Raw genomic sequence first — 13827 nt, 5'->3', positions numbered from 1 at the left:
TGATAGGCTTGAAGTCATAAACAGCGCAATGCTTGAAGCACAGCAAAGAGATGCTGGCAAATGCAGGAAAGTGCTGTTTGAATGAATGCTTACGAGCCTGCTGCTGCCTACCACCACTCAGTCAGACTGCTCTATCAAATATCAAATCATAGACTTAATTATAATATAATAAACACACAGAAATATGAGCCTAGGTCATTAATATGGTCAAATCCAGAAACTATCATTTCGAAAACAAAACGTTTATTCTTTCAGTGAAATACGGAACCATTCCGTATTTTATCTAACGGGTGGCATCCCTAAGTGTAAATATTGCTGTTACATTGCACAACCTTCAATGTTATGTCATAATTATGTAAAATTCTGGCAAATTAATTACGGTCTTTGTTAGGAAGAAATGGTCTTCACACAGTTCTGTGAAATGCTTACTTACAAGCTCTTAACCACACTGCCAGGTCTCTGACCTCTTCCCTATAGGCTGTTTCATAGCTGTTGGTGATCAGGCCTGTTGTGTCGTCAGCAAACTTAATGATGGTGTTGGAGTTGTTTGGCCACGCAGCCTTGGGTGAACAGGGAGACCAGGAGGGGACTAAGTACATACCCCTGAGGGGCTCCGGCCGCAGTCCCAGCTCCCCAACCCCAGCGTCTCCAGCTGAGTCCCTGCCCCATCCCAACCCCTCAAGCCCCAGCTTCCCTGCAGCTTCAGCCCAGCTCCCCTCCCAGGTAGCTCGGCTCCCCAGCCCCAGCTCTCATCCAGCCCAGCTCCAGCTCCCGTTTCCACTCATAGTCCAAGCAGCTCAGCTCCACAGCTGAACAGGCCAGTGCCCCGGCTCACACACTGCCAGAGGGCCTTCTCTCATCACTACTCTTTGGCCTACAAATCAGTGCATACCATTCAGGGCATTGCTCTTTTTTTAATCCAACAGCCTATGTGGAAAGAATTTGCTCCCAGCATTCCAGAGGACTGCAGTGAGATCATCCAGCGATCATGTGGTGTGGTATGGAGGGGATGATCTGCAAGCAGGCAGGCTGTGTGGCAGGCAGGCAGTGTGGCAGGCAACTAGTGTGGCAAGCAGGCAGTGTAGTAGGTTAGTAGGCAGACAGTAAAGCAGGCAGACAACGTAACAGTCTGCAAGACCGGGCCTCACCTACTCAGGTGGAAGCTGGCCTATGTATTCTCAGGCACAATATGGGATATTTCCTGCTGTTCAATCAATGGGCTGAAACACAGATTGTGGCTTTAAGGTGGGCCAGAATGCAGGGTTGCATAATTTACTGTTTGCTCAACATACAGTGAAGCTTTTTGTTTTGTTTGAAGAAACAATGCCACTAGAAGATTGTCACGCTCTTGAGGGTTATCACCCAACAAGTGGTTTTCAATGCATATTAGTACTAATCCTTTATCTTTGATGGACCTTGAGGTCACCATTATTCTTTGCAGTTGAGAACCAAGCCCTATCAGTGGTTGTGTTTGAACTGTTTTTCAAGACGGAAGGACAGAGTTAGGCTATTTCATATAAATGTTTCTTTACAAAAAAAAAGAAGACATGAAAGCAATTCAACTGCAATTGACCTTCAGTTTGATCTTAGTCATACTATTTTTGTCCGAAAGCTCAGACTGTAAGAAACACCAGTTGTTTATATTTCAAGTTTACACATCTAGGCCTATATGCCCATTTCAATGTTTTCCCCAACGTCCACAGGCCTACCTCACAGATCTCAGGCTTGTATGCATAGTGCTGTAAACGTACTGGGTAGTAATGACTAGACTGACTTGTGTACAGGTCTGCTGCACAGGTTGCTGTTATGATTCTGGACGGCCAGAACTATAAATAGCCCTACTATTTTGAAGTGTGCCCCAATTTGGAAAGGAGGAGAATGTATAGCCCTGTGAATGCTATGCATTTGGGCAGTGTGAGGTGAGGAGGGAACACAGACAGGTCCCAGAGAACCCAACCCACCAACTCCGTTTACAAGGACATATTTGGCAGCCTGAGCCATAAGAAGTTTATAGATTTCTGCTTTACTTCAATTACTTGGCCCAGAAAGACGAGGTTAAAAGTTTAATATTTCCCACTCACACTGTATTTAATGGAATGTAGGCCTATTCAAGAGAATGTGTTAGCAGTTTTCTACTTTCCTGAAGTTTAGGACCATACATATACAGTGCCTTGCGAAAGTATTCGGCCCCCTTGAACTTTGCGACCTTTTGCCACATTTCAGGCTTCAAACATAAAGATATAAAACTGTATTTTTTTGTGAAGAATCAACAACAAGTAGGACACAATCATGAAGTGGAACGACATTTATTGGATATTTCAAACTTTTTTAACAAATCAAAAACTGAAAAATTGGGCGTGCAAAATGATTCAGCCCCCTTAAGTTAATACTTTGTAGCGCCACCTTTTGCTGCGATTACAGCTGTAAGTCGCTTGGGGTATGTCTCTATCAGTTTTGCACATCGAGAGACTGACATTTTTTCCCATTCCTCCTTGCGAAACAGCTCGAGCTCGGTGAGGTTGGATGGAGAGCATTTGTGAACAGCAGTTTTCAGTTCTTTCCACAGATTCTCGATTGGATTCAGGTCTGGACTTTGACTTGGCCATTCTAACACCTGGATATGTTTATTTTTGAACCATTCCATTGTAGATTTTGCTTTATGTTTTGGATCATTGTCTTGTTGGAAGACAAATCTCCGTCCCAGTCTCAGGTCTTTTGCAGACTCCATCAGGTTTTCTTCCAGAATGGTCCTGTATTTGGCTCCATCCATCTTCCCATCAATTTTAACCATCTTCCCTGTCCCTGCTGAAGAAAAGCAGGCCCAAACCATGATGCTGCCACCACCATGTTTGACAGTGGGGATGTTGTGTTCAGGGTGATGAGCTGTGTTGCTTTTACGCCAAACATAACGTTTTGCATTGTTGCCAAAAAGTTCAATTTTGGTTTCATCTGACCAGAGCAACTTCTTCCACATGTTTGGTGTGTCTCCCAGGTGGCTTGTGGCAAACTTTAAACAACACTTTTTATGGATATCTTTAAGAAATGGCTTTCTTCTTGCCACTCTTCCATGAAGGCCAGATTTGTGCAATATACGACTGATTGTTGTCCTATGGACAGAGTCCCCCACCTCAGCTGTAGATCTCTGCAGTTCATCCAGAGTGATCATGGGCCTCTTGGCTGCTGTCTCTGATCAGTCTTCTCCTTGTATGAGCTGAAAGTTTAGAGGGACGGCCAGGTGTTGGTAGATTTGCAGTAGTCTGATACTCCTTCCATTTCAATATTATCGCTTGCGTAGTGCTCCTTGGGATGTTTAAAGCTTGGGAAATCTTTTTGTATCCAAATCCGGCTTTAAACTTCTTCACAACAGTATCTCGGACCTGCCTGGTGTGTTCCTTGTTCTTCATGATGCTCTCTGCGCTTTTAACGGACCTCTGAGACTATCACAGTGCAGGTGCATTTATACGGAGACTTGATTACACACAGGTGGATTGTATTTATCATCATTAGTCATTTAGGTCAACATTGGATCATTCAGAGATCCTCACTGAACTTCTGGAGAGAGTTTGCTGCACTGAAAGTAAAGGGGCTGAATAATTTTGCACGCCCAATTTTTCAGTTTTTGATTTGTTAAAAAAGTTTGAAATATCCAATAAATGTCGTTCCACTTCATGATTGTGTCCCACTTGTTGTTGATTCTTCACAAAAAAATACAGTTTTATATCTTTATGTTTGAAGCCTGAAATGTGGCAAAAGGTCGCAAAGTTCAAGGGGGCCGAATACTTTCGCAAGGCACTGTATATATATATATTTTTTTTTTACATTCAATTTGCTCAAGTATCTATTTTAAGATGTTCTCTTTACCCTATGTGTGTTTGTAGTTGGAGGCATTTGTACATATTTTTTACCTAGAGGTTTGAGGTAGAGGTCGACCGATTAATTGGCATGGCCAATTAATTAGGGCTGATTTTCAGGTTTTCAAAACAATCGTCAATCTGCATTTCTGGATGCTGATTATGGCCGATTTATATTGCATTCCACGAGAAAACTACGTGGCAGGCTGACCACCTGTTATGCGAGTGCAGCAAGGAGCCAAGGTAAGTTGCTAGCTAGCATTAAACTTATTGTATAAAAAACAATCAATCTTCACATAATCACTAGTTAACTACACATGGTTGATGATATTACTAGGTTAACTTGTTCTGCGTTGCATATAATCAGTGCGGTGCCTGTTAATTTATCATCAAATCACAGCCTACTTAGCCAAACGGGGGATGATTTAACAAAAGCGCATTCGCAAAATAGCACAATCATTGAACCAAAAACATCAATGCCATTCTTAAAATCAATACACAGAAGTAAATATTTTTAAACCTGCATATCTAGTTCATGTTAGCAGGCAATATTAACTAGGGAAATTGTGTCACTTCTTTTGCGTTCATTGCACGCAGTGTCGGGGTATATGCAACAGTTTGGGCCTCCTCGCTCGTTGAGAACTAATTTTACAGAATTGTATATAATTATGACATAACATTGAAGGTTGTGCAATATTTAGACTTAGGGTTGCTGCCCGTTCGATAAAATACAGAATGGTTCCGTATTTCACTGAAAGAATAAACGTTTTGTTTTCAAAATGATAGTTTCCAGATTTAACCATATTAATGACCAACGGCTTGTATTTCTGTGTTTATTATAATTAAGTATATGATTTGACAGAGCAGTCTGACTGAGCGGTGGTAAGCGGCAGCAGGCTCGTAAGCATTCATTCAAACTTTACAGCGTTTGCCAGCAGCTCTTAGCAATGCTTGCTCACAGTGCTGTTTATGACTTCAAGCCTATCAACTCCTGAGATTAGGCTGCCAATACTAAAGTGCCTTTTAGAACATCCAATAGTCAAAGGCATATGAAATACAAATGGTATAGAGAGAAATAGTCGACGCGTCATAATTCCTATAATAACTACAACCTAAAACTTAACTGTGAATATTGAAGAACTGGGAATATTGAACCACCAGCTTTCATATGTTCTCATGTTCTGAGCAAGGAACTTAAACGTTAGCTTTTTTACATGGCACATATTGCACTTTTATTTTCTTCTCCAACACTGTTTTTGCATTATTTAGACCAAATTTGGCGTGTTTCATTATTTATTTGAGACTAAATAGATTTTATTTATGTATTATATTAAGTTAAAATAGTGTTCATTGTTCATTCAGTATTGTTGTAATTGTCATTATTACAAATATATATTTGTGTATATATATATATATATATATATATATATATATATATATATATATATAAATCGTCCGATTAATCGGAATCGGCTTCTTTTGGTCCTCAAAATAATCAATATTGGTGTCGACGTTGAAAAATCATAGTCGGTCGTTCTCTAGTTTGAGGCCTATAGCCTATTTGATACCAGTGTAGGTCTTAATTAAATTATTTTGTGTTCCATTCCTTTATTCAATCCATGTTAATGGAAGCAATGATGTTGACGACACCGTTTGTAAATCTGTGCTCGATTAAGAAGCTTGTTAACCAAGAGAGATTCCACTTTGCATGGAATCACAGCCACTGACTGACCAATCAGTTAGTGTGAAGTCTCATTAACGCCCATCTCTGGTCCCAGCTTGGGCCTTAAAACCAGCAGTGACATGCAAAAGAGGAGATCTCTTGTCTTCAGGGAAATGTTGGTTCACTTTCAATTAGGCTTTACTTTAAATAGCCAGCGCTCTTGATGATCCCAAGCCTGGGCTTTGCCTCTGTTCTGGTGCGAATGACTGCAGGATATTAAAGCTTTCCCCTCACAGTGTAAGCACACATGAAGTTCTTACTGTATTGTACCAAGCAAACCAAGCCATCTCACCACCGACTGTCAATGTGTGGTTGAAATCTAGAATGTAAAGAATAAGCACATATGAACTTGTTACTGTAGCATAATGACCAAGCAAAGCAAACAAGCCATCCCAGAGCCTGCCACAGTAGGGCTACTGCATAGTTCCTATATTGCACATGAAGAATGAATCCCAATGAAATGCATGCAGTCAGCTCTCATCATAACGTGAAGGACCAAGTACAGTCTAGTAGCTATGTTGTTAGGTGCCCCTTTTCCACCGCATGTTAAGATGACATTGATTGTCACAACATAGTTGTACCGTCACGTACAGTATAGATCTACTGTTGTTCTCTAGCTCTGTGTGACTAGACCAGCAAAGACAACAGAAGGAGTTAACTGCAAGATAAACATGAGCACAGCCCGAGGAATAGACCTCAAACCTCTGACTGCACCCCTCCCTCCCTCCCTGGCATGGAGAAATGTTGACTTGAAATCTCACAAGCAGACAGAATAAATTTGTCTTGTTGAATAAGAGCCCAGTGGAGAAGGAGAACCCCTTACTTTAATAGTTAGCATGATCTCTCTCTCTCCGCTCTCACACGGCTGTAATAATTAGGCCTAGCTGTGATGAAGATGCCCATTGTTAAGGCTCGGTTTGAAGTTACATTCTTCGTTCATCCAAGCTTGAGCAACAATCTCTCTAATTAGTACAGATGCGTACAGTACCAGTGGCACACGGTGCTCTAAAGTCCCCAGTCTTTCTAGTTGATCTATGCTTTGGGGCTAATTGCTTCGTTAAGGTCACAGTTAATCATATTTCACTATTCTGTTCAAGTGGAATGAGTGAAATCAAAGGCCCTTTACCACCCCCCCCCCCTACACACAGAATGACTTTGATTCTGAAAAGGAATGATTAAACAAAGATATATGTTTTTTGTTAATTTGTCCAATTATGGCAAGTAACCCCCAAGGCACGTGTCATAAGAACACACTAGAATGTTCTGATTTTATTCATGGAGGAAAGCCCTTCCAGCCATATCTCACAGCAAAGAGTATTTATCACACATACCTTTTGCACCTCTCCTCTCAGACCAGCTTTAGGATGAGGGCTTTACTGTTAAGTGTCATAGGCGAGGGGCAAGAGATCAATGTGTTCTCAAGATCACCTGTACAGGACAGTATGAATTAACCTTGGCTCTTACGTCGGTGGGGCAACACACACAGACCGGGACTGAGACACACATAGCAGTTCAAAGCGCGGTGCATACACACAGAGCGCGCACACACACACTAATTACAAGTGAGCCCATTCAGTGGTTCTATTGATCCAAGTGCCAAGCTCTTTATTGCAGATAAACTCATGAGTGGATCATTATTTGCATGTTAAAACTTTGTTCATGCTGTGCTTCCTCAACAAATTGGAAACGATGACAGTTGCTCAGGACTTTTAATGTAATTTATGGCCAGTTAGCTTTTTCTATTTTGGGGATAATTAATATTTTATTATCAGGTTTGGTGGACTGTAATGCTGAAAAGCATTAGTTTGCTTGACTACTCAAGATGGCGATGATGAGGGTCAAAGAAAATGCGCTGTAATTTTTCACATCAGACCTTATCTCTGCTACCTCACCCTACCAAGCCTGTTTCTCTAGGTTTTTCTGTGTAAGTCAGTATTTATGAACCCCAGGAGAAGATTTTGCTGCATTCGTTTGTCAATCTTAGAGAGAGGCAGCATGAGGAAAAAAGCTCATGGAATCTGCCCACTACTTTTCTGTTGAAGCTATTGGCAAGGGCCTCCGCAACCCAGTGGAACAGACATCTTTTTCAAGGAACTCAAACTGTTCAGTCAGTTCCACTCAGCATCAAGGCCTGGGCCTGCCTGGCTCTAGTTCTGATGAGAGTGGAAGGCAGAACTGGTGCTGAATGAAAATGCTGTGCTACTGTATTTCCCCTGCTGATAAATTAACAGCAGATACCTACTAACAAAAGGAGGCCTCTCTCTCTCTCTCTCTCTCTCTCTCTCTCACTTTCTTATGTAATCAGGCAGCCTGAAAATCCTGACAATTCCTGTCCATGTGTGTGTGTGGCAGTCCATGACTACATGGCATGGGACAGTCTAGGCTTACTGCAAATCCAAACATTGTAGGCCTGCCACACACACACTATACTATACATTTATTAAACATAAGAACCGCTTGTTGCAATTTTAACGAGGCTCTCTTGTTCAGATATCGGTAAGTGGACTGGAGGCAGGGCATGAAAGGGATAACGAATCCAATTGTTTGTGTTGTCTGTTTCGGGAAAGTACCTGCGTAATTGCGCACCCAACTCACTCAGGTGCTTCACTATATCACATTTGACATTGTCCATAGGCTTGAGTTCATTTGCACACACAATAATCATACAATGATGGAAAGATCTGTGTGTTGTCCTTGTTAATGCAGACAGAAAAAAATTCATAGCCCCAATTTTGTCCCGTACATTGAATATAGTTGCGTAGAGTCCCTGTAATCCTAGTTTCAGATCATTCAGGCTAGAAAAAACATCACCCAGATAGGCCAGTTGTGTGAGAAACTCGTCATCATGCAAGCTGTCAGACAAGTGAAAATAGCTCGTCTCTCAATTCCAAAAAACATGTCAATACTTTGCCCCTTGATGACCAGCGCACTTCTGTATGTTGTAAAAATCGTTACATGGTCGCTGCCCATATCATTGCATAATGCAGAAAATAAACGAGAGTTCAAGGGCCTTGCTTTAACAAAGTTAACCATTTTCACTGTGGTGTCCAAAACGTCTTTCAAATCAAATCAAATGTATTTATATAGCCCTTCGTACGTCAGCTGATATCTCAAAGTGCTGTACAGAAACCCAGCCTAAAACCCCAAACAGCAAGCAATGCAGGTGTAGAAGCACGGTGGCTAGGAAAAACTCCCTAGAAAGGCCGAAACCTAGAGAGGAACCAGGCTATGTGGGGTGGCCAGTCCTCTTCTGGCTGTGCCGGGTGGAGATTATAACAGAACATGGCCAAGATGTTCAAATGTTCATAAATGACCAGCATGGTCGAATAATAATAAGGCAGAACAGTTGAAACTGGAGCAGCAGCACGGCCAGGTGGACTGGGGACAGCAAGGAGTCATCATGTCAGGTAGTCCTGAGGCATGGTCCTAGGGCTCAGGTCCTCCGAGAGAGAGAGAGAGAGAGAGAGAGAGAGAGAGAGAAAGAGGGAATTAGAAAGAGCACACTTAAATTCACACAGGACACCGAATAGGACAGGAGAAGTACTCCAGATATAACAAACTGACCCTAGCCCCCCGACACAAACTACTGCAGCATAAATACTGGAGGCTGAGACAGGAAGGGTCAGGAGACACTGTGGCCCCATCCGAGGACACCCCCGGACAGGGCCAAACAGGAAGGATATAACCCCACCCACTTTGCCAAAGCACAGCCCCCACACCACTAGAGGGATATCTTCAACCTCCAACTTACCATCCTGAGACAAGGCTGAGTATAGCCCACAAAGATCTAAGCCACGGCACAACCCAAGGGGGGGGCGCCAACCCTTTCAAGCTGTCAGGCATTCCCTTGGCAGCAATAGCCTCTCGGTGGATGCTGCAGTGTACCCAAGTGGTGTCTGGAGCAACTGCTTGCATGTGCGTTACCACTCCACTATGTCTCCCTGTCATGTCTTGTGCGCCATCAGTGCAGATATCAACACATCTTGACCACCAAAGTCCATTTGATGTCACAAATCTGTCCAGTACTTTAAACATATCCTCATGTCCTGGTTTGCAGAAGAGGATGTCTTCCTTAATTGATCCGCCATAAAACTAACGGACATATACCAGGAGCTGTGCCAAGCCCGTCTGTTGACTCATCCAGCTGTAAGGCATATAATTCACTGATTTGTATGCGAAGCAGTAATTGTTTCAAAACATGTCCTGCCATGTCACTGATGCGTCATGAAACCGTGTTGTTTGATGAAGGCATTGTCTGTATAGTTTTTTTGGGCCTTTTCCCCCAGCATTGTCACCTCCATATCCGCGCCAGCAGGAAGAATCACATTTAAGCTTGTCTGTCCTAGCCACTCGGTAACTCACCATGCTTCTAGCCCCTTCTTATTAATGGTATATGTTGCGTTTATACATGTCTTACTACTCAAAAGTCATTCCATATTCTCGCTCAAAAAACTCCCATGGCTTATTTTTCAAATGGTCATGTTTCGTTTCTAAATGTCTGCGCAAGAGTGAAGGTTTCCCGCAAGAGAGTAACAATTAATGTCATTGGATGTTAATTATTTGATTAGACTACCTGTATTTGACCTTGTGTTGTCATTTTCCTGAACACTAGATGGTTGAATTTTATTTTGGCAGTGAAATGAGGCAACTCAGGCGAGGGGGGAAAAAAACTCACGCAAGTGTATATCCCCATAGGAAAATATAAATGTACTGTTTGAAAATGTGAGCTTTTTTTCTCTTCGTTTTCTCAATCACATTTTTATGTGTCAAGAACTGCAATTCTGCTGGGTTTTTCGCGCTGAACCGTTTTCTGTGTTTATCAAGAATGGCCCACCATCTAAAGGTCATCTAGCCAACTTGACACAACTGTGTGAAGCAATGGAGTCAACACGGGCCAGCATCACTGTGGAACGCTTTCAACACGTTGTAGTCCATACCCCCCAACGAATTGAGGCTGTTCTTAGGGTTGTTCAACTCAATATTAGGAAGTTGTTCCTAATGTATTTTCCAACCAGTGTATACGTCAAAACTTGCAAAATCTATGGTTCTGGTCTAACTGTACATGTATGAAGAAGTATTCTAAGGTAATTGTGGTTTGAGTTGGGGGGGGAGAACTCCCAAAAAAGGCATTCAGCTTCATTCAGTGAGAAACTGTGCTAGGCCTAAGCCTGCAGATGACTGTGTCATGTATAGGGCCTGTTTTTCAGGGGAAAAGTTTACAAGTATTTGTAGATGTAGGCTATCAAGAGGTTAATAGGATACGGACTTTAAGATGTTCAAATAGACCAAAGGTCCAACTTGTTGTTGAACTTTCTCCTGTCTTGACCCAGGTATTGGACGAGGCTTTAGCTACATGTCAACACTCACAGGAAGCACCAGCAAAGTATTGGCTGAAGGGCTTGGAATAACAGCATCATTGTGTCAGTCGCTGTTTCTGTTTCTCATAAGTTTTAAATGTGATCTTGTCTGACTGACCGGGATTCTCAGAAGGTGGTTGCAACAACATACTACATGATCTGATCTGCACCAACTTTTACCTTTTGTATCTGTTTTCATCTGGGTTGGAATGATCAACACCACCAACCTGGCCGGGTGATAAAGGTGGCCAATTGTAGTCAAAAAACCTCTTGAGAATGATTAGAAAAGCAACATAAAAGCTTTTTTGAGTGAGGAAGTTCACTGTAGGTTTAATTTCTATCCACACACCACATGAGTACAGTAGTTTCAACTTTGAACTTTTGAACAATCATACCATAGCCTTTAACTAAGACCTGAGTTGTTTGCTGCTAGAAGCTGTTTACTGTTTACGCTAGTGTTTACTGACCTGTAGAAAGAACTATGTGGGTTTCCATTAGAGGTCGACCGATTATGATTTTTCAACGCCAATACTGATACCGATTATTGGAGGACCAAAAAGCCGATACCGATTTAATCTGCCATTTTTATTTATTTATTTGTAATAATGACAATTACAACAATACTGAATTAACACTTATTTTAACTTAATATAATACATCAATAAAATCAATTTAGCCTCAAGTAAATAATAAAACATGTTCAATTTGGTTTAAATAATGCAAAAACAAAGTGTTGGAGAAGAAAGTAAAAGTGCAATATGTGCTATGTAAGAAAGCTAACGTTTCCGTTCCTTGCTCAGAACATGAGAACATATGAAAGCGGGTGGTTCCTTTTAACATGAGTCTTCAATATTCCAGGTAAGAAGTTTTAGGTTGTAGTTATTATAGGAATTATAGGACTATTTCCCACTATACCATTTGTATTTCATTAACCTTTGACTATTGGGTGTTCTTATAGGCACTTTAGTATTGCCAGTGTAACAGTATAGCTTCCGTCCCTCTCCTCGCCCCTCCCTGGGCTCGAACCAGGAACACAACGACAACAGCCACCCTCGAAGCAGCGTTACCTATGCAGAGCAAGGGAAACAACCACTGCAAGGCTCAGAGCGAGTGACGTTTGAAATGCTATTAGCGTGCGCTAACTAGCTAGCCATTTAACTTCGGTTACACCAGCCTCATCTCGGGAGTTGATAGGCTTGAAGTCATAAACGGTGCAATGCTTGACGCACAACGAAGAGCTGCTGGCAAAATGCCCGAAAGTGCTGTTTGAATGAATGTTTACGCGCCTGCTTCTGCCTACCACCGCTCAGTCAGATACTTAGATACTTGTATGCTTGTATGCTCAGTCAGATTATACGCAATGCAGGACACGCTAGATAATATCTAGTCATATCATCAACCATGTGTAGTTAACTAGTGATTATGATTATTTTTTATAAGATAAGTTTAATGCTAGCTAGCAACTTACCTTAGTTTACTGCATTCGCGTAACAGGCAGTCTCCTTGTGGCGTGCAACGAGAGAGAGGCAGGTTGTTATTGCGTTGGACTAGTTAACTGTAAGGTTGCAAGATTGGGTCCCCCGAGCTGACAAGGTGAAAATCTGTCGTTCTGCCCCTGAACGAGGCAGTTAACCCACCGTTCCTAGGCCGTCATTGAAAATAAGAATGTGTTCTTAACTGACTTGCCTAGTTAAATAAAGGTATTTAAAAATATATATTTAAAAAATTGGCACCCAAAAATACCCGATTTCCGATTGATATGAAAACTTGAAATCGGCCCCCAATTAATCGGCCATTCCGATTAATCGGCCGACCTCTGGTTAAGATGTGCTATATTAGTCTCCACTGTTTGAGACTTCCTTTTCCTTCTGAAGCATTTTTAGTTTAATTCACGTCCGTCATGAAGCTACACACTGAAGAAAGATGTTAACCCAAAACGTCTTGTGTATGCTATCCTTGATACAGTAAAAATCATTGTAAAAGATCATCAGAAACTGTTTTATTGTGGACCCATTAGCTACATTTTTGCATATCTAGTTTAATTAATCATTAATCTCTTCTGTTTTCTTTTACAGGTTCTTGCATCATCTATCAAAAGTGAATGGGAAAACCCAAAGAGCAGTGATTGATAAATAGCTCCATAGCATGGCTGTAGCCGGATGTCCAGATTATTTTCTACACCATCCAAATTATCAGGTAATTAATCCATGTCTTTTACTAGATGTTTTGTACCATCTATATTTCTAGAATTTTAATGTGTCAGAGATATCAATTCATTTGGAATAGCAATTACGAATGTTACAATTACTCAAATTTACTACTGTGATGTTTTCTGTTGAAACTATTGGCTTAGACCATAGTTTAACCACACCATCTATCAGACCTAGCTTCAAATATGATTTATTTTCTTTCAGTAACTTTGAGCGTTTACTTGAGCCTGGCTGCAGTGCCAGTTGGGCAGGGTTTTCACTTTTGTGAGTATTCCATTGGTATTTTTTCACAAGGCAAGTTCAAGCAACCACAGCTAGTGTTAAAACGATTTCAAATACTATTTGAACCCAGGTCTGCCATATTTTATAAGCTCTTTATTATCTGTGGTAATATTCTAGTGTTTGCTGATGCAGCACCATTTGGGATTTGGAACTCTTATTTACACAAGTCATAAACGTAAAAATAATAAAACGCTCTATATGCATCTAACATATGGAACTGTATATAAAACTATACATGGAGTGGTTAGGAAAAGACTGTTTAAACACTCCCAGTTCCCCTGCTATAAGCCCTCCCTCACCCCAGAGCCAGAGCTGAGGGAAGACGGGAGCGAGAGGTTAAAACCAGATCCCCACTCTCTCAGCTGGGCCGTAACAAAAAAAACCTTGCTGTGAATGTACCTGTC

General features: G+C 41.5%; 1 protein-coding gene across 5 annotated transcripts in view; it reads left to right on the top strand.

Moving 5' to 3' along the window:
• Positions 1 to 13827, top strand: part of LOC112222535 (growth factor receptor-bound protein 10) — an 84646-nt gene that overhangs the window by 8018 nt on the left and 62801 nt on the right. For 2 of the 5 annotated variants that reach the window (XM_042304712.1, XM_042304711.1), the window contains exon 2: positions 13007 to 13127. In XM_042304712.1, the coding sequence (XP_042160646.1) occupies positions 13077 to 13127 (51 nt within the window). In that variant the 5' untranslated portion in view covers positions 13007 to 13076. Of the gene's footprint in view, positions 1 to 13004; positions 13128 to 13345; positions 13406 to 13827 lie in introns of those variants that run through there. The other 3 variants (XM_042304714.1, XM_042304713.1, XM_042304715.1) reach the window with 2 other exon arrangements.

Source organism: Oncorhynchus tshawytscha, linkage group LG23, assembly GCF_018296145.1.
Source record: "Oncorhynchus tshawytscha isolate Ot180627B linkage group LG23, Otsh_v2.0, whole genome shotgun sequence".
NCBI lineage: Eukaryota > Metazoa > Chordata > Actinopteri > Salmoniformes > Salmonidae > Oncorhynchus > Oncorhynchus tshawytscha.
The sequence above is the reverse complement of the archived record's forward strand: the minus strand, read 5'-3'. Positions and strand labels throughout refer to the sequence as shown.